Below are 22580 nucleotides of genomic sequence, written 5' to 3' on the forward strand. Positions count from 1 at the left end.
TACAAAGAGTTCCTTGAAATGCTTGTCTCTATGTAAACCTTTTTTCCTTTTATTTAAAGGGACTCTCTTCAGCCTGTGAGTCAGGCAGCCTGAAGACCCTAGGACAGGCATATCCAAAGTCAGTTTCGGGGGCCTAATCTGGTCCGCCCATCAATTTAATCCAGCCCCCATGGCAGTATACGTCCTGGGGTAAAACCTTAAAAAAGCACAACAACTTTGGGGTAAAATAAAAAAGCTCAACAATTTTGGTCGGCCCTCACATGTGTTCACTTCATCAAATCTGGCCCTCTTTGAAAAAAGTTTGGGCACCCCTGGCCTAGGATGTGAGAACATGGCAACATTCTGATAACAAGTCCCACCAGGATTCAGAACGTGCGTCACATCACCCTAACCAACTCTCTCTCGGCACACAGGACAGGCAGGTGTGGGCATTGCAGAATCTCACCTGGTGAACTGTAACAACAGGTTCCACAAGCATCATGCTGTCCATTTTAGAGAGAGGAAGTCCTTCCTTCAGTTTACCTTAATAAAAGAGAGAAGAGATTCTAAGCGCTATTGTTTTTTTAACAGCAGGCCCTGCAGTTATGAGTGCAGTAATACTTTATTGTTACCATTAGCCTTATACCCCATCCTGCTTCCAAGGAGCTCAAGGTGGCATAACGTGGTTCTCCATTGATTTTATCCTCACAACAACCCTGTGAGGTAGGTTCGGCTGAGAGAAAAATACTGACCCAAGTTTATTCAGTGAGCTTCATAGCTAAGTATGGATTTGAACACTGGTTCCCCAACACTCTAACTATGCTGGCCACACACTTTAACCCATTGCTTTCGTTTAAAATCTGATCACAAGTCATATATTACTGCCAAAGCAAGGGCATTTTAAAACATTTTTATTTTATTTTGGGGTTCAATGTTGCTAGGAAGCAGAGCGGTACCGTTATCCTGATTTTACACTCTATATGCCCAGTACAATTTTGTTATTCTGTAAATGCTGTAAATGCTCTATGAACCATAAATGGTTGTTAGAAATGCAATACAGACAAGAACTGCAGGAGTTATCTCTTGTCACGTAACTACATACTCATCAGAATATTACAGTGTTAAGTGTACAAAGAGTCTCCAGGGCCAATGCCTCCAGTCATTAACCAGTGATAAATTTATTGCCTTACTCTGAAAGGAAATATACACTAGGATCCATTGAAGGAAAAGAAAGAATAAGCACTCCTTTATCGGCAGTTGTATGTGGACATGTTCACATGGTCTTGTAAATCCAAATTAGTTGACAGTATGTACTAGGTCTTCTGACAAGACAACCTGATTGAAATCTAGTGCAAAGCATTAAGCATCTTATAATCTTATTGGAACAGTATGTTCCTTAAAATATTTGCCATAAAGAATGTGATACCAATCACGACACGTCACTCCAAGTGACGAAAATACAAGCTCTATTGCTACTACTTCTCATTCTCCAAATAAGATTTTCTGTAATTTCCAGAGACTGGGACCATTAAGTAACAGTGGTGATGGGGAAACAATCCGAACACAACACTTACCATTGGCTGCTGGTATTACTCCATTCCGTAAAATGTAAGACATGAAGTTCTTCAAAAGTGAAACCTGCCATGTGAAAGAATTTGGATTTAGTGGCACAGGCTGCCTCTACACTTAAGATTTATTGTGCATTTCTCGCAATTTTGTCCTCTTGTTTTTTTGGGGGAAGCATCTGCTTGACATCATGAGCAAAACACCCTCTTTCCACTTTTCTCCTGTTCACTTTCTGTTATTTCCTCCCAGTCTCTCAAAATTTGACATTTTTAATACAACAAAGCAGCTGCACTGAGATGACTGATTCAGTGGTAAACAAATTGTAATAATAATAATAATAATAATAATAATAATAATAATAATAATACATCAGGTGGAGATGACCTATCACACAGCTGTTCTGGCAGATATAGGCCAGTAAAGACCTGTATAGTTTGTGCTCCAGATATTTCATTCCCTATGGTCTCCCTCTCTCTCTAGGAACCAGCTCTATTACCAGTACCTTCCCATTCCAAATTGCATTGCCTTCCTATCAATTATCTTGCCCCTCTCCGCCATCCTCCAAAATTGCAGGCAGCAATGAAAAGGGGGAATTCTTATCAGCAGTTCAGTTGGCAGGGGCACATTTAACCCTTTCTCCACACACAATAGTTCCAAGGATAGTTGATTTGCTTTCAAAAATGCAAGGATTAGGTGCTGCTATGAACATACTATACCTTTTGAAGCGCCTTCTTTCCCTCGGAGAACTCTGGACACTGTAGTTTGCCCCTCACAGAGTTAAAATTCCCAACTACAGGTGGGTAGCCGTTAAGAGTCCTCAACAGGTTTTCCACACCTATCACCCATTCCCACCACCCTTCTGAGCAATACCCCTCCCCACTCCCTCACTATATTTAAGGATCTGGTGACTTCTGTTTCAGTGTATCTGAAGAAGTGTGCATGCACACGAAAGCTCATACCAGGAACAAACTCAGTTGGTCTCTAAGGTGCTACTAGAAAGAATTTTCGATTTTGTTTTGAAACTTCCCAACAACTCTCAACAAACTACAGCAACCAGAATTCTTTGAAGGAAATAATGTGCTTTGAGTGTGCTTAAAGGTATAGCGTGCTCTCAGCCTGAATCATCCATATTTGGAAGCACCCAGAGTAAGAACAATGAAGAAATGGTTATGTCAGTTCCAGTTAGAGAACTGCTAAGAGATAATTTTACAAGGCCCACTCTTGCTTTTCTTACTGATATTGTATTATGATGGCTGTGGGCCACCCCCTAGGAAGTTTTTTAAACTGAAGGCAGCATCTAGATGTAAGAAAGAGAGAGAGGGACTGGTTCCTATGTTATGATTTTAAGTCATTTATGATGGGGATCTAATCATTAACGCCTAAACACTGCATGACAGTTTATGTTCACTGTGCGCCTCCTGCTTTCAAAATCACGCCATCGTTCACCACAAAGATCAGACCATTTTATTTGAGCTATTGCAGGTCTGAGTGCAGTGAATGTTGGCAAAGACTGAAAAACACAGTCAGTCTCCACAGCAAACAGCAGCTGCACGTCAACAGCAAAGCAGATGATTATGGCCGCCCCGTGGAACCATTTAAAAGCAGGAGATTTGTGATTGTGTCTCCTGACACTTCCTTTTCGTTGTCGGAAGCAGCTCTGGAACTGGTTCTGGAGGGGAGGGCTACCTTACCCTTTCCCTCTGTGCTGTTTTCCTGAACTAAATCACACATACCCCACACAATGAATCTATTTGCCCCTTTGGGGAAAGCCTATTTTCTCCAGAGGGACAACCATGGCTTTGGGGAAAGGAGGTTTAGATCAGAAAAAATGGCATGGACAATTCAGCTCTTATCTACAAGTTGCATCTGATTTGTTCTCTTTAACTCCCCGCTGTCTTTATTTACCTTGAAGAAGCCAACATTGGAGTGGGTCAAGGATAGGTGGAAACTGTGAAAGGAAAGGAAATATTGGGGGGAAAACATTAATTAAATTAATTATTTGTACATATATACTGTACCCCACCTACAAGCAGCTCAAGATGGTATACTTGGATCTGCCCCTACTCTTTTCCCCCCTCACAACAACCCTGTGAGGTAGGTTAGGCTGAAAGGCTGACTAGCCCAATTCCCAAAGTTCCCTTGGAAGAAGGAATACTTGTTAAACCACTCTGGGAATTGTAGTTCTGTGAGGGGAATACGCGTCACCTAACAAATCTCTGCACCCTTAACAAACTACAGATCCCAGGATTTTTGGGAGGAACCATGTGATCAAGATGGATTACTCAAACACGCACAGATACAAATATTTAAAAGCCATCACAATTTTAGACCCCCAACTCCACTAAATTACAATAATTCAGATGCTGCTGGACTCCAGCTCCCATCAGCCACAACCAGCATAGCCAATAGCCAGGGATGATGGGAGTAATAGTCCAGCAACATCTGCTTTTTACGTGTAATAGAGCAATGCCAACATTTTAGCTGGAAGATTTTTTATTTTTACATAATTGCTTTTTAAAAAATTACTTATTGTTTTAAATGGAGTGGCAGATTTAATTAGTGGTTTCAGCAACTCAAGAGGCCTTTGGGGGATACAGTGGGGTTAAAAAAAGAACAACCATTCAAATTTTGTTACCTGTCCAGACATAGAGAAGGTATCAGTTTCTGTTCAAATATATTCAGGCTGGCATGGGTTCTGGCAGTCTGTGTGAAAGAAATGTCTCTGTTTACCACCTAGAGTATTCCTGTTGTATAGACAGGTAAAAATGCAAGGCCTTTTTGAAAGGTAAAAAGGGGAAGGTCAGTTACTCTACCTGCTTCATCAAACTCCCCACCCCAATGTTATCTCTCTTGCTTTTCCAAGCAGAGCTCAGGTGTCTAAAAGTTTTGCAAAGCCTATCCTGCAGATTGCATTTGTACTTAGAAAGTTTGCGCACCAATTCGTACTCAGATTTTTGGGTTTCTGCTATGACACTGTGGTCTAAACCACTGAGCCTATGGCTTGCCGATCAGAAGGTTGGCAGTTCGAATCCCCGCAATGGGGTGATCTCCCATTGCTCGGTCCCAGCTCCTGCCCACCTAGCAGTTCGAAAGCACGTCAAAGTGCAAGTAGATAAATAGGTACCGCACCGGCAGGAAGGTAAACACCGTTTCTATGCGCTGCTCTGGTTTCACCAGAAGCAGCTTAGTCATGCTGGCCACATGACCCGGAAAAACTGTCTGCGGACAAACATTGGCTCCCTCGGCCAGTAAAGCGAGATGAGTGCTGCAACCCCAGAGCCATCCGTGACTGGACTTAACTGTCAGGGGTCCCTTTACCTTTACCTTATGATTTACGATAAGGAGCCATTAAAAGGGGAGAGCAGGAGCTTTGACATTGCCCAACCAGGTAAGCAGAGGGAGGAACCACACAAGTCACCTGCTTTCTTTCCCACTCTGATGAGAAGTATTGCATTTCTATTTAAATTATACACTAGTGGCCAAAATTATAGAAACCTTTTGGGGGAAAAGTGTGTTTCCAAGGTTTGATGGCTCATAACACCTGATTGGCTCTCTAAACACTCATGCTCATTGGCTGCATTCAAATGAAGTAAAGCTACTGCATATCAACCTAAGCAAGTTGTGCTTCCTTTTTCTGGTTATTTGGCTATAACTTTTGATAACTACAGATAACTGAACAAACTTTTTTGCATTGGATTCTTCATTAAATTATCTTTCCATGGATATATAATTTTATGGTATTACGCAAAAAAAGTGATGTTATGATCCATCAAACCTCAGAAATACACTTTTTTCAAAAGGTTTCCACAATTTTGTCCACTAGTGTAGAAATATTTCTAAATTTGCATTTATACATGTAAGTTACCATATGTATTTTTATGCAAATCAACCCCCCCCCTTTGTCCACTTCTTTGGTGATGCAAACCTTTTCTGGCAATGCATAGCTGATGGAATAAATAAAGTTTTGAGGCTGTTTTGGGTTTGCTATATTTTAATCAGCTAGGAGACCCAAGTCCTTGTCAGTTTACTGCAGATCACTCAATCCTGATCAACATTTTGACATCCCTTGCTTGTGGTGCCAATTTCTGATGTTAACCCAAAGCAGCACCAGGTCATGGCAGATGAGGGGGGAGCCTATTGTTTGAACATTATTCTGCCTGCTGTGTGGCACTTACTATGCTCAAGGTGAACATGGATTGGGTGGTTGAATTCTTCAGGACTACCAACACCTCCATAGAACCAGCAATCTCCAGAACAGTGCTGCCATTATGCAGTCTGATCACAGGGGCTGCCGTTGGTTTTAGATCCAGGGTTACTGGGCGTGGTGTTTTGTAAGAACGGGCAATCTGTAGAAGTTTAAAAGCATCCAAGAGTTTGAGAGCAGTCTTAGATTGGATTAACAGAATTACATAGCAAATTTATTCTTCGGCAGAACAGTTGCCGGCAGGCATTCTCTGTTGCAGAAGAACTCCCACAACATTTCCCTTAAAACAAAGATTATAGATATAAAGGTGCTTACCTTAGGGATAATGGTGCCGAAAGAATTTGTAGTTAATCTGAAGTAAGAGGAAAGCTGTGGAAAAGAGAATAAAATTAGGCTACCTAATTAGAACTTTGTGACAAGCTATTATTATTATTATTATTAGCAACTATGGTACTAAATCAGTTTTCTTACTAGCGTGCAGATAATATTCATGTTTGCAAAAGGAGCTCCATTGCTGCTTTGTCCCTCCTGGCATAATTGGCTTCAATATGTGAATCAAGCACATTGTATGGCCACAACCTAATCAAGGTCCAGGCTATTACTATTGTGCAACATTTTCTGCCCCCATCCTGACAGTTTCAGACTTTCCCAGGATCAAAATACCCTCATTCAAAGGGGGAAGGTCTGGGACAACCCTGGGATAGGGGTGACATCACTTCCCTACAGTCCGGTGTGAATCCAAATTTTAAGGAGCTAGTTCCATGTGGAGTGAATTTCTTTTAAACTGATGAACATTCAGTTATACGAGCCCCTTACCTGCTTTCGGGATAAAAAAGGTAAAAGGGGAGTGGGTGGTGCTGTGGTCTAAACCACTGAGCCTCTTGGGCTTGCCGATCAGGAGGTCAGCAGTTCAAATCCCGGCAACGGAGTGAGCTCCCGTTGCTCTGTCCCAGCTTCTGCCAACCTAGCAGTTTGAAAGCACCCCAGTGCCAATAGATAAATAGGTACTGCTGTGGTGGGAAGGTAAACGGCATTTCTGTGTGCTCTGGTTTCTGTCACGGTGTTCTGTTGCACCAGAAGCGGTTTAGTCATGCTGGCCACATGACCCGGAAAGCTGTCTGTGGACAAACGCCGGCTCCCTCAGCCTGAATGCGAGATGAGCACTGCACGCCATAGTCGCCTTTGACTGGCCTTAACTCTCCAGGGGTCCTTTACCTTTTTACCTTTTACCTTATCTGGATATAGGTTCTCATCACCTTAGTTAGATCTAGTTAGTCACAGACTATACAAACAGTCTTTCGAAAGACAACAGTTGGTGCCTTTGAAATACCACCTTCTACAACTTGCTCTCACCTCCTTCGCAATAGAGACATCAAAGGCCCCAGAAGCGTAATAAACGAGTGAAGCAGACTGCAAGAAATATTCTGAGATTCCTATATGGAGCATGGTGTTATTCTCCTCTGGGATATTGAATGGTTCAGGCTTGAAGGGAGTCTCTAGGTCATTTCCCACTGGGGAGATTGTTCCCTGCAAAGAATTGCATGAATGACAAAATAACAACAATAACAACAACTCTCATGACTTTGGATTTCAAAAACCAGGGACAAAAGCTATCAGGGCATGGATCATCAGTGACCCTTGCACATAGGGACACATTGGCTGAATCATTGCTAGCTGAAGGATTAATATAGGTCAAGCACAGGAAACCTGTGTAGCCCTCCAGGTGGTCCTGTCCCATCATCCCCCATCACTTGCTGGAGCTGATGGGAGCTGGTACCTGGGAAAGGTAATGCCATCATTGTCATTATGGGTTGTTTGTGCATGTAGGTGCTTGAATTGATAGCAATCACAAGAGGGGTCTCAATGCAAAAGCATTGCTTACTGTGAATAGTCCAGAGGGTAATTCTTCCAGCTAGCCCTCTATACTCCCCTCTATCGCACTCCAAGAAGTGTTTTCAAAAAATAACTATTTAACTAAAGCCATCACGCCCATTCGTTCAAGAACAGAGATGTATAAATGCAGTTTTTTTAAAATAATAATAATAATAATAGCAGCCAGTTGTGTTACCTTTATATCAAAGTTAATAGATGTGTCAGAGATCACCGGAGAGTTCACCAGCGAGTAGTCTACTTGTGCAAAAGAATCAATCTGGGCTTGGACTGATAGAACAGGGGGCAAAACAGCCGTGGTGAGATAGTGAAACAAATACCTCTATTAACTTGATAAGCAGGATCCAAAATGGTTTTGACAATACCTTGTAATTAAAAGTAATTTTTAAAAGTAATTTTGTCTTCATGTTATATTTCCTTCCAATGGGAAGACACACGGTTCTATGCACGTTTTCTTGTATGTACACACCCCCACTAAGCTTATCCAAGCTTACTCCCAAGTGTGTGAAGGACTGCAGCCACAGCTACTCAAATATTAGGACCTGAATAAATTTTGGTGTTATCTGTAGAATTATTATTATTATTATTATTATTATTATTATTATTATTATTATTATTATTAGACAAGAGTAATACAATCATGGGTAAGGAAGCTCAGACCCAGGGGCCAAATCTGGCCCTCCAGGCCTGTATATCTGGGCCTTGAGACTTTTTCTAGTCCACACCTCTTATGGCCCTGCTTTGCACCCTCCTTAGGCATTTTTGCCAGGATGGAATGTGACCTTGAATTGTGATAAAGCCTGGATGAAGGCACACAGAAACTAGCTTACTGTACAAAGGTAAAATTGGCATGTGTCGCTCTGCCCATTCTGCCTCTGGCCTTGCCCACTGATAGCATGTAGCCCCTGGAAGGTCACCCCAAGGGGAATGTGGCCTTAGTCTGAAAAAAAAAGTTTCCTAACCCTGAGTTGGCTGTACAAAACTCCTTACCGTAGCTTTTAGAGGAGGAAAAAACAAAGCAGAGCATGAAACTCTGAAGTCTGCTTGCACATACTGTATGTAGGTTCTAGATATCCCATATCCAGGGACATACCTTGCACTGCTGTTGAAACTGAGAGCTAGGAACATGCAGTATCTTTTAAGACAACATGCCAAGGCCTCGTGCAACAATTGAATAAGCATGTGACTAGTGATTTCTTGTGCAATCTGCACTGGTCATCCATTTGTTGTGCAGACCTTAAGTCGCTACTTGAATTAGTATTGCTTTTCCCCAGTACTGAAACGGTAATATTTGTTACAAGAATTTTAACGTCATATATTTATATAAAAATGTTCATAACTGTATATATAAACCACATGTCTGAAACCCCATAGAAAAGGTCCTGAACAAATTGACCTCAAATATTTCTCTACAAGGTCAAAGTGGGAAACCTCCCCATTCTCTCTTTCCTCACAAATCCTGTCCTCACAAATCCTGTCTTAAGGGCACATTCAAGATATGAACAGGGTTTGAGCCTGTGACCTAGATTCAGGAATTAAAGGTAAAGGTAAAGGGACCCCTGACCATTAAGTCCAGTTGTGGATGACTCTGGGGTTGCAGTGCTCATCTCGCTTTATTGGCCAAGGGAGCCAGCGTATAGCTTCCAGGTCATGTGGCCATCATGACTATGCCGCTTCTGGCGAACCAGAGCAGTGCATGGAAACGCCGTTTACCTTCCCACCAGAGCGGTACCTATTTATCTACTTGCACTATGACTTGCTTTCGAACTGCTAGGTGGGCAGGAGCTGGGACCAAACAACGGGAGCTCACTCTGTCACAGGGATTTGAACCGCTGACCTTCTGATTGGCAAGCCCTAGGCTCTGTGGTTTAACGCACAGCGCCACCTGCGTCCCATCTGATTCAGGAATTATGTAGTTATAATAACAAAAGAGTGGCCAAAACCCAAATAATGCAATCAGGTAACTTGCCAGACGAGATAAACAACACACTCAGATTTCTGTCGTAGACCGCCTTTTCTGTGATGTAGGTGTGGTGTATCTGGGGGGTGTCTTGGCCTACACCCCTTCTGTGATGTATGTATGATGTTTCTGGGGGTGGTCTTGGACTCCAGGGCGGGGAATTTAAAATGTCTATATAAGGGCGGGCACACCTTTGTTCTGGGTCCTCCTCCTCTCTCCTGTGTGTGGGGGAGCATCCTGTTGCAACAGTTAATAAAGATCAGGCTTACTAGCTGCTTTGCTTCTCAATATTCTCTGGTTGGTCTCTGTTATTTTCTCCCACCGATAGGGAACCTACAAAAGGACTCTATATGGGCTCTTGGGTACCCCATAAGGGAGAAGGAGCAGTTTTTTCTTTATCATATTGTTCCTGGGGAAATGTGGTTATCACTTAAAAGCTCTAATGTCATTGGGATACTCTTTAGCTTCTTTTAAGGAGCCGTAGCAAGGATGAAGCATTTGCAACCTACCTTTGTGTTCTCTCATTTCTGCATTAATCTTTTCGATCTCAAAACGGATGAATGGGCACATCTGTATAAATACATGTAGCAGTTATTGTTCTGGCCAATGGTTACTGGAGGAGTGATGGTGATGGAAGGATATTATAGTAATACTTGAAGACTTACATTGTTGCTCAGACTGACACAGGTAGGCTTTTCCAGATGATTAACGAAGTATTTATACAACCAGCTGGGGGGGGGGAATAAAAGAAATAATATCGTTACAAAAGCCCGGTGCCCGGCCCTCTCTCTGCCAAGCAGTGGTCAGAGTGCATGGGGTCACCGGCACACATACAGGGTCTGTGTCCCTTTGGAGAACAGAAGACACGGTGGGTGGAGACTTTGAGAAATAGGGTTTATTTGCCTATTTATACTTTCAGCAATGACAAACCTAGACAGCATCTTAAAAAGCAGAGACATCACCTTGCCAACAAAGGTCCGTATAGTTAAAGCTATGGTTTTCCCAGTAGTAATGTATGGAAGTGAGAGCTGGACCATCAAGAAGGCTGATCGCCGAAGAATTGATGCTTTTGAATTATGGTGCTGGAGGAGACTCTTGAGAGTTCCATGGACTGCAAGAAGATCAAACTTATCCATCCTTAAAGAAATCAGCCCCGAGTGCTCACTGGAAGGACAGATCCCGAAGTTGAGGCTCCAGTACTTTGGCCACCTCATGAGAAGAGAAGACTCCCTGGAAAAGACCCTGATGTTGGTCCATGGGGTCACGAAGAGTCGGACACGACTGAACGACTGAACAACAACAACAAGTTTCAGTCTGCATGGCGGGGGTCCAGATCTTACAGCATGGCCCAAAGCATTGCAAGTAGTCCTTTCTTCCTCCTTGCCAAGATGGATCTCAGCCTTTCTTCCTCTCTCTTCTTCCTAGAAGCACCTTGCCCTCCCCCCAGAGCAGTTACCCTGGCAACCTTCCAAATCTCCACTCTGGTCACACCTGGACAAGAATTTCTGTTGTCTTGTTGATGACCCTCAATGGCTCTCTATTGTAATGCTAACAGCCAGCCAGCCAGACTGGTTTGCATAAGTCAGCCCAGGAATTTCCTGTCTGCCACAGCCCTTTAGTTTATGTTTTCGTCCATTCCCCAATTAATCAAAACTCTGGCATTCATTAATTTCTAGGGTTTACCCCCAAATCTCTAACAGTATTACTGTCTATCAGTTATTAAATCACTCTAGCCATTTCTTTCTTTATGGTCCATCTCTCCTCTCAAGGAATCAGTATCACTTTAATGCTTCTCTTTCCAAACAGCATTGCCTTATTTCTTTTTCTCTCCCCTCCCCCTCCCCACACCTGCCCAAAAGAAATACAAGTGGGATGGGCTGGGGAGGTCAGTTGGGAGGGAAAGACCTGAGCCCACTAGGAAGGAACAGTGGGTTATGAATTTAATTAATAAATAAATACTTATTTACACATTTCTCCCCACACCAAGGTGCCAATGAAAATAGCTGCTTCACCATTTGAGGCTGGAAAATAGAGGGGTGGGGTTTTTTTTATGAATCGGCTGCCAAATGTCCTCTGGATTCCAGAAGCCTGTGTTGTAAGAATTTTAAGGTCTTGCACATATATATAATAATTGTTATTAATGTACCAAACAAATAAGGCCACATGTCTGAAAACAGCACAGGAAGACAGGCCTCACTCCATTTTGATCCTAGCTGGCAAAGTGTTTTCATCTGCAGGGAGGAGGTGAGAAGTCTCTGCCTGAGGATGGGCCATTTCCCTCACAAAGGAACAGCCATTAGCCTTACGGCCAGGGCAGGAAACCTTTGTTTTGCAGAAATGTGTGTCTGGGAGGGGTCAAGGAGGGATGGCACAGGTGTGAGAATTATCTGGTTACCTCCTCTGACCATCCCAATTTGTGATGTAATTCTGATGTATGTATGATGTATGGAGGGGTGGTCTTGAGCTGGAGGGCGGCAATTTCAAAAGTCTATATAGGAGCCTGCGCTCCATTGTTCTAGGTCTTTTGCTTGCAAAACACCCTGCTGCAACAGTTTCTAATAAACAAGGCCTTGCTTTGGGAGACTCGGTATTTGTCTTTGTGCTGCGTTGTCGGGAAGGGGCTCTTAAATTATAGCGCTCTTCCTGGGGTTATGGGACTCCCTTCTGGAGACGGACCCAATTACAGAATTTTTATAACACCTGGGAGCAGAGATGCTCTTCCACTTCCAGCTGAAGCCAGAACAGCAAAGAATAGACTGTTGCCTTTATCATCTGCAGCTGGAAGAACCCCTAAAACAGGCACATATCTGTTTTGTTTACACATTACACCGAACGCAGGTACAAGGTGAACACCCCGGAAATCCTTTTTCTGCCTTACCTAGCATCTTTATCCAGTTCTATGTGAATAGCATCAACTTTTGCCTCGCAGCTTTCAAGCAACAGCACCGGGTGACTTGCATTGTCCCGAGACACTGACAGAACAGCTGAGAGCGATACACCCGAAATGAGGACTGTCATTTTTCCAGAATTTCTGCTGACAAGAATGGAACATAATGCATCTGCTTGAACTGTTTCCTTTCAGGTACGTCCCAGTGCTGCTAAAGTTTCATGCTCAAACGGACACAGATTCTTCGACCAAGGATGAAGTGACACACTTCCCCTGCTTTCAGTAAATCCCTGTATGTTTCATGTAAACAGCCCCAAATCCATCTCTCACCCTATCTCCAAGGAGCTCAGGGTGCCATACACTGGGGGCTGTCTCCCTTTAATCTTATTATCAGCCTATGAGAAAGGAATAGGAAGCAGCTTGGCCAAAGTTTCCCAAGAAGATTCATGGCTGCAGGAATTTTAACTCACAATATTCACTCTGCCTCTGAGGGCCAAACAACAACAACACAAGCGTTAACTGCATGACAGCTATGCATGCATGTTCTTGTGTTCACACATTTGTAATATTGCAAATTTCATCAGCACTGTGCTGGCAAGGAAAGGGTTAAACACTTCCTCTCCTCTCCTCTCCTCTCCTCTCCTCTCCTCTCCTCTCCTCTCCTCTCCTCTCCTCTCCTCTCCTCTTCCTCCACCTCAGTGGTTTCACTGCTGCTTGGGGTTTCCTGAAGCCTGCTGCCTACTTTTCTTTTGTTTATTAAAGCCCATTTTATTTGGTTTACTGCAGTTAACATCACCACCTCCAGTGCTTTGCACAACTGTACTTACAACAGCCAGGACCTTACTCTCCAGTGTGCAGTGACCGTTGCTGTAGCATCCTTGATCTCTAGGTTAATCCCAGTCCCAGGTATCAGAGACACTGATGCATTTGAGAATTCAACAGCATCAACTTTTATCCTGCAAAACACCGAGACATGTTAGCTAAGGGTGCGTTCCAGGGAAATCTAGGAACATAAATCTTACATGTTTGAGCTGAAAGTACATCAAGGGTGGGTTTCAGCCTGCGGGACACATTCCCTTGTGGGCAACCTTCTGGGAGCCACATATCAATAGTTTGTGTGGCCACATACAGACAAGCAAGAGACATTTATACCGTTCCAAGACATATTACAGTCATTAGAGAAGTGGCATAGTAGAGTCAGCGAGAGATGTGGATTAGGCAGAGGCCCCAAGGTCTGACATTAACTGCCCTGTGGCAGATCATGCATAATACATGTATCCGATGAAAGCAGGGACACCCTGGGAAAGGTGGGAAGCTGGCTTCATTATTTTATGGTAAAATAACACTATTTTGCTAGAAATGAAAGAACAGAAAGTAATAATATTATTTTCCCTCTCCAGTGGAAAATAAAAGATGATTAAAGCACTCTTCATATCCCCCATTGGTGTAATAATAAATGTGGGAGAGGATTGGCAGGATTTTGCATACTAGCTGTGCCTCCTGCAAACTAATGTGCATACCATCTATGCCCACAGTGCTATTTTAGGCATTAGTGTGAAGGAAACCTATGCATGTACAGATAGGTGCATGCCCATAGACACCCTGACACTGAACATATGGTCACTGGGAGACATGGCTGGCATTGTGTTGGTGTGCCAGATGTGTGGCTAGTGTTTACAAACTAGCTACTTTCTCCATCCCCATTGTAAACAGAAGAAGGATTAATTAAGGGGCAGTTCAACCAAACAGGAAGAAATAAAAGACATAACCTAGCCGGAGGAAGCTACTAACTAACATTGCAGGAGCCTTCACTAAATGGGACCTACGTGTTAATAAACATTACAGAGGAACTTTACCATAAGGGAGGGCAACGTTGGATAATAGTAAGGGCTGTGCAGAACTACTATTTTAATTTTCTGAAAGCAGAAAAGCAATAGTTCAGCTGTGCTAAAGGGGCTTAGTGTGGAAGCAACCTTTCTTACTCTGAAATCGTGTAGTCAACGCCACCAAATCCATATGTCTCTTGGCCGCTCACATTCGCAAAGGTTTGTTCCTTTATTCTTTGCTCCAGGAAATCAATTCCAAGCTGTTTTCCTACAAAGCACGGAATATATTTCACTTACTTTCTATTTGGCTAGAAAGATGCGTAGAATACAGAAAAAAGAAAGCTAAGTTTTTGATGTCTGTTTCGCCTGCTCTGCAGATCAGTTTGGAGTGGTTGCTAGCAATTACTTCTTTCATCCAAGGTTAATACGGAGGCTTTCTCTCCCCCCCCCCCGGATATATCTGTCCTTTGCTATGTTAAGCCAACCATCTGTAACTTCCAGGCTTGATTAGTGCAGCACTCTGCCCTTGAAGATGATTCAGATGCTCTCATGCTGCAGAATGCTGCTGTATATCTTCTATCACACACTGAGAGTCATGCATTGTTCCCCACAAGATACAATGGTTACCAATTTACTTCTTGATCCAATTAAGGGTGCTAGTTTTAGCTTTTAAAATAGGAACTGGAGGCCTGCGGCACTCCAGACATTACTGCACTACAACTCCTATCAGCCCCAGCCAAACTGATCATGGATGATCAGGAGTGGCTCACCTGGTGGGGTGAAGCTGCAACAATAGCCTCCCAGTTGCAGCAGCAGTACTGCTGTTGGCCAGAAGGTTAATACAGAGGCTTTCTCCCCCAGGGGATATATCTGCAACCTTATCCCTTCCCCTCTAGGTGAATGACAGTGTGAACGCTACAAGGAGATTATTGCTGTGGCTCTGCACCACAGGGCAATCTGCTCCTGGGCATGGGCAGCAAAATGCTGCAAGATAGGAGTGGGCTAGTTGCTCACAAGAAAGTGAGCAACTGTACATTTTGCTTTGTATCTCGGGTTCTATAAATGCCTAGGAACTTTCATTTAAAAGCTAGCAATCCGGGGATTATGGTACATGCATGCACCCATGGAAGATGCCCGTGCCCCTGGGAAAGACGGAAATAGTATAACACCATCTAGAGGATCAAGAGGTTCTCTAACCCTGTTTTAAAGCCTTTCATGGCCTGAGACCATCACAGGTTAAGGATCATCTCCCCCAAGCCCATGGGTGCACTTGCGGACTGAGGTTTAATCAACAACTTTTGTTTTTCCAGGTTAGGATATTTACCAGCTAGATGCCAAGCTTTCTCAGTTATGACTCCCAAATTATAGAACGTTCTTCGTTTAAAGAGGTTTAAAGAGTTACCTTTTTACTGAGCTTGGGAGAGTGAAAGGAGCCTGGAGCCTGTGACCCTCCAGATGCTTTTGAACTACAACTTTCACAATCCCTGATTTGCTTGCAGAAAGGTTGTGTGGAAACACCCGCTCTTTACTGAGCTCACAGCAATGAACATCTTGATTTGTCTGTGCAGATGTTATTCTTTATTCCGTCAATCAATCATTATCCCACACCTTTAAGTATACTTCCCCATCATTTTGTTAATTGCAAAAAAGTCAGTTTGTAAACACACACACACACACACGCACGTGTGTTGTGTTAACAACACAGACAACGTGACATTGGCAAACAAATAAACATGATTTAAAAAGCAAACAAACCATTGTGCTGATTAATGAGGGTCATTTCCTTTTTGTTCTCAAAATGTATTTGGTTCCTTCTGAATTTTTATTTTAATATTGAATAGGGGCATGGAATGGAAGAATAATAAGCCTGAACCTGTATATTTCAAACTCACCATAGTCCAAACCTTTCTGTGTGATCTTCACTTTGATTCCAGGCTTAGCATCAAGCCAGGGAGTGAACAAGCTCAACAGGAACAAAAAGCCACAAACTTTCATTGTCTCCTTCTCTTTGCTTACTTTATAGAAACCTGTTAAGACACATGGGACCAAATATGGGTTGTAGATCCTATGTCAAGTGAGTACAAGATGAGCTTGAGCAATAGATGTTCCTGTCCCCGCCCCCTGCTGTACTCCTCCCCCAAGGTCTCTCCATAGGGAGTGTGGGATGACCAGGCATGCATTGAGAACATGCAATCCTGCAATGGGAGGGGTAGAATCCTCCAAACTCAGATTTCCATGTTCTTGTATGACATTCTGTGTGTGCTGAATATAATAAGGGAGCAGAGCAGCATGGAGGGGTCAGCAAACTTTTTCAGCATGGGGCCGGTCCACTGTCCCTCAGACCTTGTGAGTCCCAGAGATGCATTTTAAATAAAAGGACACATTCTACTCATGTTAAAACACGCTGATTCCCGGACTGCCCACGGGCCGGATTTAGAAGGCGATTGGGCCGCATCTGGCCCCTGGGCCTTAGTTTGGGGACCCCTGGACTAGGACATTCATCCAGTGAATAGGGAATAGGGTGAGTTAACCTTCACAATAATTATAATTAATTAATTATATTTATATTCTTCTGGGAACAATCTACTTAAAAACTAAAAATCCTTCCTGCACTATCATCTGTGCAGAAACAAATGCTCTTAATGTCAGTGGAGCAGCTAGATTTGGACTTGGGGCCACGGCGTGTTTACTGTCCAGACAGAGGAAGCAAGCTTCCTTTTATTCCTGTGGTCATGATGGTGCTATGATTTAAGTGAATTTAAAATACAAAGCTGCACATGCCCATAACCCCCCCCCCCAAAAAAAATTCACATTTGGCAATATTGTTTGCTAACATATCAGGAATGCAGAAGCATGGAATGGTTGGGGGAGGGAGGAGAGGAGAAGGGGAATGTTGTGCCTCATAGCCATCTAACATGGGACCCCATATGACCATGTTGTACATTGTTAAGGACCTAAATTTAGCTAGAAGCACCACTGGATATTGCAGGTATCTATAGCCATAACCGTACACACACATCATGCCCAACAGTACATAGCTACATTGGCTTTCTGTCCAACTAAGTGGACAGTCTACCCTGCTAATGTGTTGCTCAGCTTCAACACACATAGGATTGCATTGTAATTGAACTCAATGGGACTAACTGGGTAAACATGCTTAGGATCACATTGTATTTCCACTCAGTTCTACTATGAAAGAGTTGTAATAGGTTAAATATTCATCTACATCCTATTATAAGAATTCTAAGGGACTTCAATAGGCATGTACCGTAATGGTTTCCCCTTCCCCATCTCTCTCTCTCATACAACTCTACATATACACACAAAGCACCTTTTCAGAAGATGGCGACTGTCCAAAAGTCAAGACACAACCACAGTTGGCACATCAAATTAGCCCATATCTTCAAAGTGCTCCACAAATGTTACTTAACACTAGAAGAGTACATTATCGACCTGTGCAAAACCATTTGGCTGTTTCATTGCCTACTGTTTTCAGAACTCAATAATGTTTGCTTTTTGCCTGCCAGGTTAGCATCTTGTCAGACAATATTAATGATCCATTCAGTAGCTCATGATGAATTGGCCTAATATTTAGAAACAAATGAGTACACATTGTGATCCGTTTCTCTCAAGAGGCATGCTTCTTTTCTGAACAGAAATAGCAGTGGTCAACTAGCGGGCAAAAAGAAAGCTGTGATTTTCACAGGACTTTCCCACAGGACTTTTCAGAGAAGAAACCAACCACAAATTCACAACACATACATACTCATATGCACACCGATTTCCAAGAAGCTGCTGAAAGGCAACAGTCTTCTAAGATCTTGTTCCCTTTTGTTCCCCAATTAAGCAAGAACAAGTATTTCCCTTGAAATGAATAGTTATTGTCCACAATTTCAGATATTTTCAGGAATCATTGGACCCACCCATTTATCCACCAGCTTGTGGTGGATATAATCACCAAACCAGTTGATTGCCATTACCTCAGTTCTGTCAGGCTAAATCTTGGTGGGCTGCAGACAACTCTCACTTCAACCCCAGCCGAGCTAGACACTTACAGAGCTGGACATCATTAGGGGGTCTGCAAGGAACCTTTAATTATGTTCCAGCTAAACATTAACCATCCCTTAGGACACACAGAATTGATCAGATCATCAAATGACGTCTATGCCAAGGATAGAAGATGACTCCTTTATTTCCATGCAAGTGGTTGATATCTTGTGGTGGCTAACTTGGACAGACTCTTCCCTATCTCACTGATACTTGATTGTTCCTTGGAAGAAGTGTTAGATAAAACTTCTAGTAAATCAGTTTCATCGAAACCAGTGCTTTACCACTCACCTGTGACCCTCATGACTGTGCTGTAAGGAGCGACCTAAATAAATCACAATGCAGTATCAGAATGAAAGGACCTTCTAGACAAAGACTTCTGGAAGACCAATAAGCATGTTTGACTCCTACAGTGCCCAGATGGACTCTACAGACCCCTAAAATGTTTGCTGTTGGTCCAAAGGGACTAGAAGTTGCAGTACTGTATATAAACTGGGGTGCCAAAACAGCAATGGCAGCAGCAAACATTTGCACTACTTATGTTCCCCTTTCCACAATATGACACTGCCATTGCTGACAGAATTAGTTGTCTCAGAAGATTGTAAAGAAGAGTTGAGCTCCAGATATTAAACCAGACAATTAATAATGACCAGATATAGCAGCATCTATGAATGGCATGTGTTATAAAAGAAACAAAACAAAATGAACTAATTGGAAGGAACTGACACAATGTGCCAGTTATGTAGTTCAATTATGCAGTCACTTCATCCTGTTGCACTTGGGCTGCAAATACTGTAGACTATAATGTTAAAGCACATTCCCCACCACCACCAAAGAATTATGGGCATGGTAGTTTGCTTAGGGCTGCTAGGAACTGGAACCCTATGAGGGGTAAACTACAGTACCCAGAATTATTGGTGTGTGTGTGTGTGTGTGTGTGTATGTATGTGTGCTCTGAATGCGCTTTAAAGGTAAATTGTGTACACAGCCATAGTCCTTAGTTTTATAGTTTCTTCACCCACAATAAATGTAAATCATGAGACGGACACAGAGCATTCTTGTGTGTTTGCAACACTTCCATGCACAATGGGTCCCTGATTCTGACTTTTAAGCATTACTACAATGACAAATGATAAGACAATCAGTGAGCATGTGCGTTTCCTGAACGGGAACTTCCCATCATCCTGAATGTCACAATCACGGGTCACAACCTAATCCTTTGCCAAAACTTTAAAGATGGCATCTTCGGCAGAAGCACGCAAGGGTTGTGTCAGGTTGCTCTTGGTTAATGGGTGCCAAGATAAGGGTGTGGTCCGAAGACTGAGACTGGAGCAAACAGATCAGGGTCCATGGGGCCAGAGAAGGGTTGTGATCCAAATGAGGCAAGGCCAAGGATCCATTTTCAGAGACAGCGTGGTGTGGTGGGGCAAAACAAGGCAAGACATCAAGAAGCTACAGTACAATGAGTTGCTCAGATTGATGGGCCATCTCTGAAGTCAAGGCTTTGTATATGATCTTTCTACATCTCCTTACTTTTCTGTCCCTGTACCCATATGTATTTGTGTGTGCACACAGATGTTAATGTAGGCCTATGCATCCCTGACAACTGAAGGCAATACTTCACGTATCAGATGAAGTGGATACCAGGACACAATTATGCCATAATATATTGTTTGGGACGCGGGTGGCGCTGTGGGTTAAACCAGAGAGCCTAGGGCTTGCTGATCAGAAGGTTGGCAGTCGAATCCCCGCAACAGGGTGAGCTCCCGTTGCTCGGTCCCAGCTCCTGCCCACCTAGCAGTTCGAAAGCACGTCAAAGTGCAAGTAGATAAATAGGTACCGCTCCGGCGGGAAGGTAAACAGCGTTTCTATGCGCTGCTCTGGTTCACCAGAAGCGACTTAGTCATGCTGGCCACATGACCCAGAAGCTGTACACCAGCTCCCTGGGCCAGTAACGTGAGATGAGCGCCACAACCCTAGAGTCGGACACGACTGGACCTAATGGTCAGGGGTCCCTTTACCTTTACCTATATTGTTTTTAAGATACTCCAGGAGTCTTTAGTTGCTTTTGTGGCAATATCTACCATAGAATCTTTATCTAGCATGGAATATAGTGCGAATATAGTGTTGAAGCTTCTCCTGCCTGCACTTGATTTCCCCACAGTCTTCTCCCTCTGACCCCATAGTTCTGCCCTGATCATCGCTGAATATGCCATTTTAGCTGGAAGAAAACCTCACGGCAAAGGACTATGGAGATGTAAGCAACAGATTAGGGGAGGTTTCAGTGTTCCTCAAAACTATACCCAATTTGCTCTTATGAGTACAAATTGTTAGGGCTCCGCCAGATTTGTTTACTGAGCATGCATCTTGAAAAGGTTACACTAAGGCAGATCCACATCATACATTTAAAGCACATCCCCTAAGACTCCTGGGAACTGTAGTTTAAGTGTGCTGGGAACTGTAGCACCATGAGGGGGAAAGCTGCAGTTCCCAAGATACTTTGGAGAAAGCCATGTGCTTTAAATGTATGCTACAGAACTGTCACTTTCCTAACCATATAAAGTCTGTGGCTTTAAAAATAAACACCTGGGATTTGTTGTGATAGGACTACAGAACGTTCTAATCCACTTTAATTGCACAAACCTAAATTTCCAGTATGTGCTTGAATTCCTACTGCAAAAGAGTGACACCCTGAGGCACTCCCATGTCTCTCTTTTCTGCACATTTGGAGTTGACCCCCACTCTTTTCATTATCTTTTTTTATTTTAATTAAATATTTTCTTGGTTTACAAAAGTACATGCCTTGTCTCTTTTTTCAGGTTGTACAGTCTTTCTTACAGATCAGTTACATTTTTATGAGACATTAGTGTTGAGTACAGTATAAGGTTGGGGAAGAAGTCCCACAACAGATATGCAAAATAACTAAACAGGTATTAGAACTCACCCCATTACTGGCCCTACTGAACATTTACCAAGAACATAATGAACACTCACATTATACAAAGCTTATAACAGTGTTTTTCAACCTTTTTTGGGCAAAGGCACACTTGTTTCATGAAAAAAATCACGAGGCACACCACCATTAGAAAATGTTTAAAAAATTAACTCTGTGCCTATATTGACTATATATAAAGTAATTCTCTTGAATTTTTCATTTTTTCCCACGGCACACCAGGCAACATCTCGCGGCACACTAGTGTGCCGCGGAACAGTGGTTGAAAAACACTGGCTTATAACACACATACTCTCAGCAGCCAGAAGCCTCATAGCCAGACACTGGAGAAACCTGTCAGAAGTAAACATGGACCAGTGGTACCAGATTCCCCCACCTTATAATGTGCAAATCTACTGCAGGCACATTTCCGTTGGCCCAGAGGTGACTCAGATGTCTTAACAAAAGATCTCTGGACAAATTGTTAAAGGAGTTTACACAGTGATAGTGTTTTGAGTACTTCGGGGATGGGAGGAATCAGAGACATTTTGATTTCCATTGTGCTAGTAAGCCCCCTTTTTCTAATCCAAGATGAGAGGATGCTCATCAATAAATAGCTAAATCCCTTTGTATTGAGAAAATGTTACATGGAAATGCTAACAAACTGATGGTCTACAAACCACATTTATCAATTAAAAGAGCTGCTTGTTCATTGAAGAGGAGTTAATTCTGCTCTGTAGAGGGTTTTGATTGCTCTTATTTGCACTGTGGGTTTAAGTCCAGGAAGTTCTCTCTCTTTTGTGCCTGATGTGACTCTTATTCTCCTGCTGGGAGAACATATTGGGGTCATATTCACCTCTTGCCCCTTGTGGGGCTCCAACTCCCGCCTCCTGCTTCCTAATCCCCTGCCTTATGCAGTGAGCCAGTTGCTGTCCTATTCATGTCTGTGGCTCTCCTGGCTACAGTAGCCACTGGGCCTGATCCTAGACAATATAACATCTACCAGGGTTTCCCAAACTTGGGTTTCCAGCTGTTTTTGGACTACAACTCCCATCACCCCTAGCTAGCATGATTAGTGGTCAGGGATGATGAGAACTGTAGTCCACAAGGGAGACCCAAGTCTGGGAAACCCTGCCTGGCCCACTGAGATGAATGTGAACTGATGAGGCCCTGTCTGCCCTATCCATTTAAAGCGGTATCATGCCACTTTAAACAGTGATGCCTTCCTGCAAGGAATCCTGGGAAGTGTAGTTCCTCACAGAGCTAGAATTCTAGGAGTTCCATGGGAA

At 43.1% G+C, this 22580-nt stretch overlaps 1 protein-coding gene across 1 annotated transcript; it reads right to left on the reverse strand.

Moving 5' to 3' along the window:
- Positions 1-133: 133 nt before the first annotated feature.
- On the reverse strand, positions 134-16406 carry BPIFC (BPI fold containing family C). The gene is made up of 15 exons (XM_033162622.1): positions 16205-16406; positions 14469-14580; positions 13314-13442; positions 12478-12633; positions 10265-10328; positions 10109-10169; positions 7818-7909; positions 7103-7276; positions 6065-6118; positions 5721-5891; positions 4181-4248; positions 3451-3493; positions 1554-1617; positions 446-522; positions 134-196 (listed from the first exon to the last, which is right to left on the reverse strand). The coding sequence occupies exons 1-15, from the start codon at positions 16305-16307 to the stop codon at positions 134-136; spliced, it is 1431 nt and encodes a 476-aa protein (XP_033018513.1). The 5' UTR covers positions 16308-16406.
- Positions 16407-22580: the final 6174 nt, after the last annotated feature.

The sequence above is a fragment of the Lacerta agilis genome, chromosome 10, assembly GCF_009819535.1.
Source record: "Lacerta agilis isolate rLacAgi1 chromosome 10, rLacAgi1.pri, whole genome shotgun sequence".
Taxonomy (NCBI): Eukaryota; Metazoa; Chordata; class Lepidosauria; order Squamata; family Lacertidae; genus Lacerta; species Lacerta agilis.

What these genes read in the sequence shown, in the direction of transcription:
- BPIFC (XM_033162622.1), bottom strand. Translation starts at nt 16,307, where the DNA reads ATGAAAGTTTGTGGCTTTTTGTTCCTGTTGAGCTTGTTCACTCCCTGG. An exon ending in ACAGAAAGGTTTGGACTATG is followed by an intron (nt 14,581 to 16,204) that starts GTGAGTTTGAAA and finishes CGTGCTTTGTAG; the next exon opens with GAAAACAGCTTGGAATTGAT. An exon ending in GAACTGGATAAAGATGCTAG is followed by an intron (nt 10,329 to 12,477) that starts GTAAGGCAGAAA and finishes CCCCCCCCCCAG; the next exon opens with CTGGTTGTATAAATACTTCG.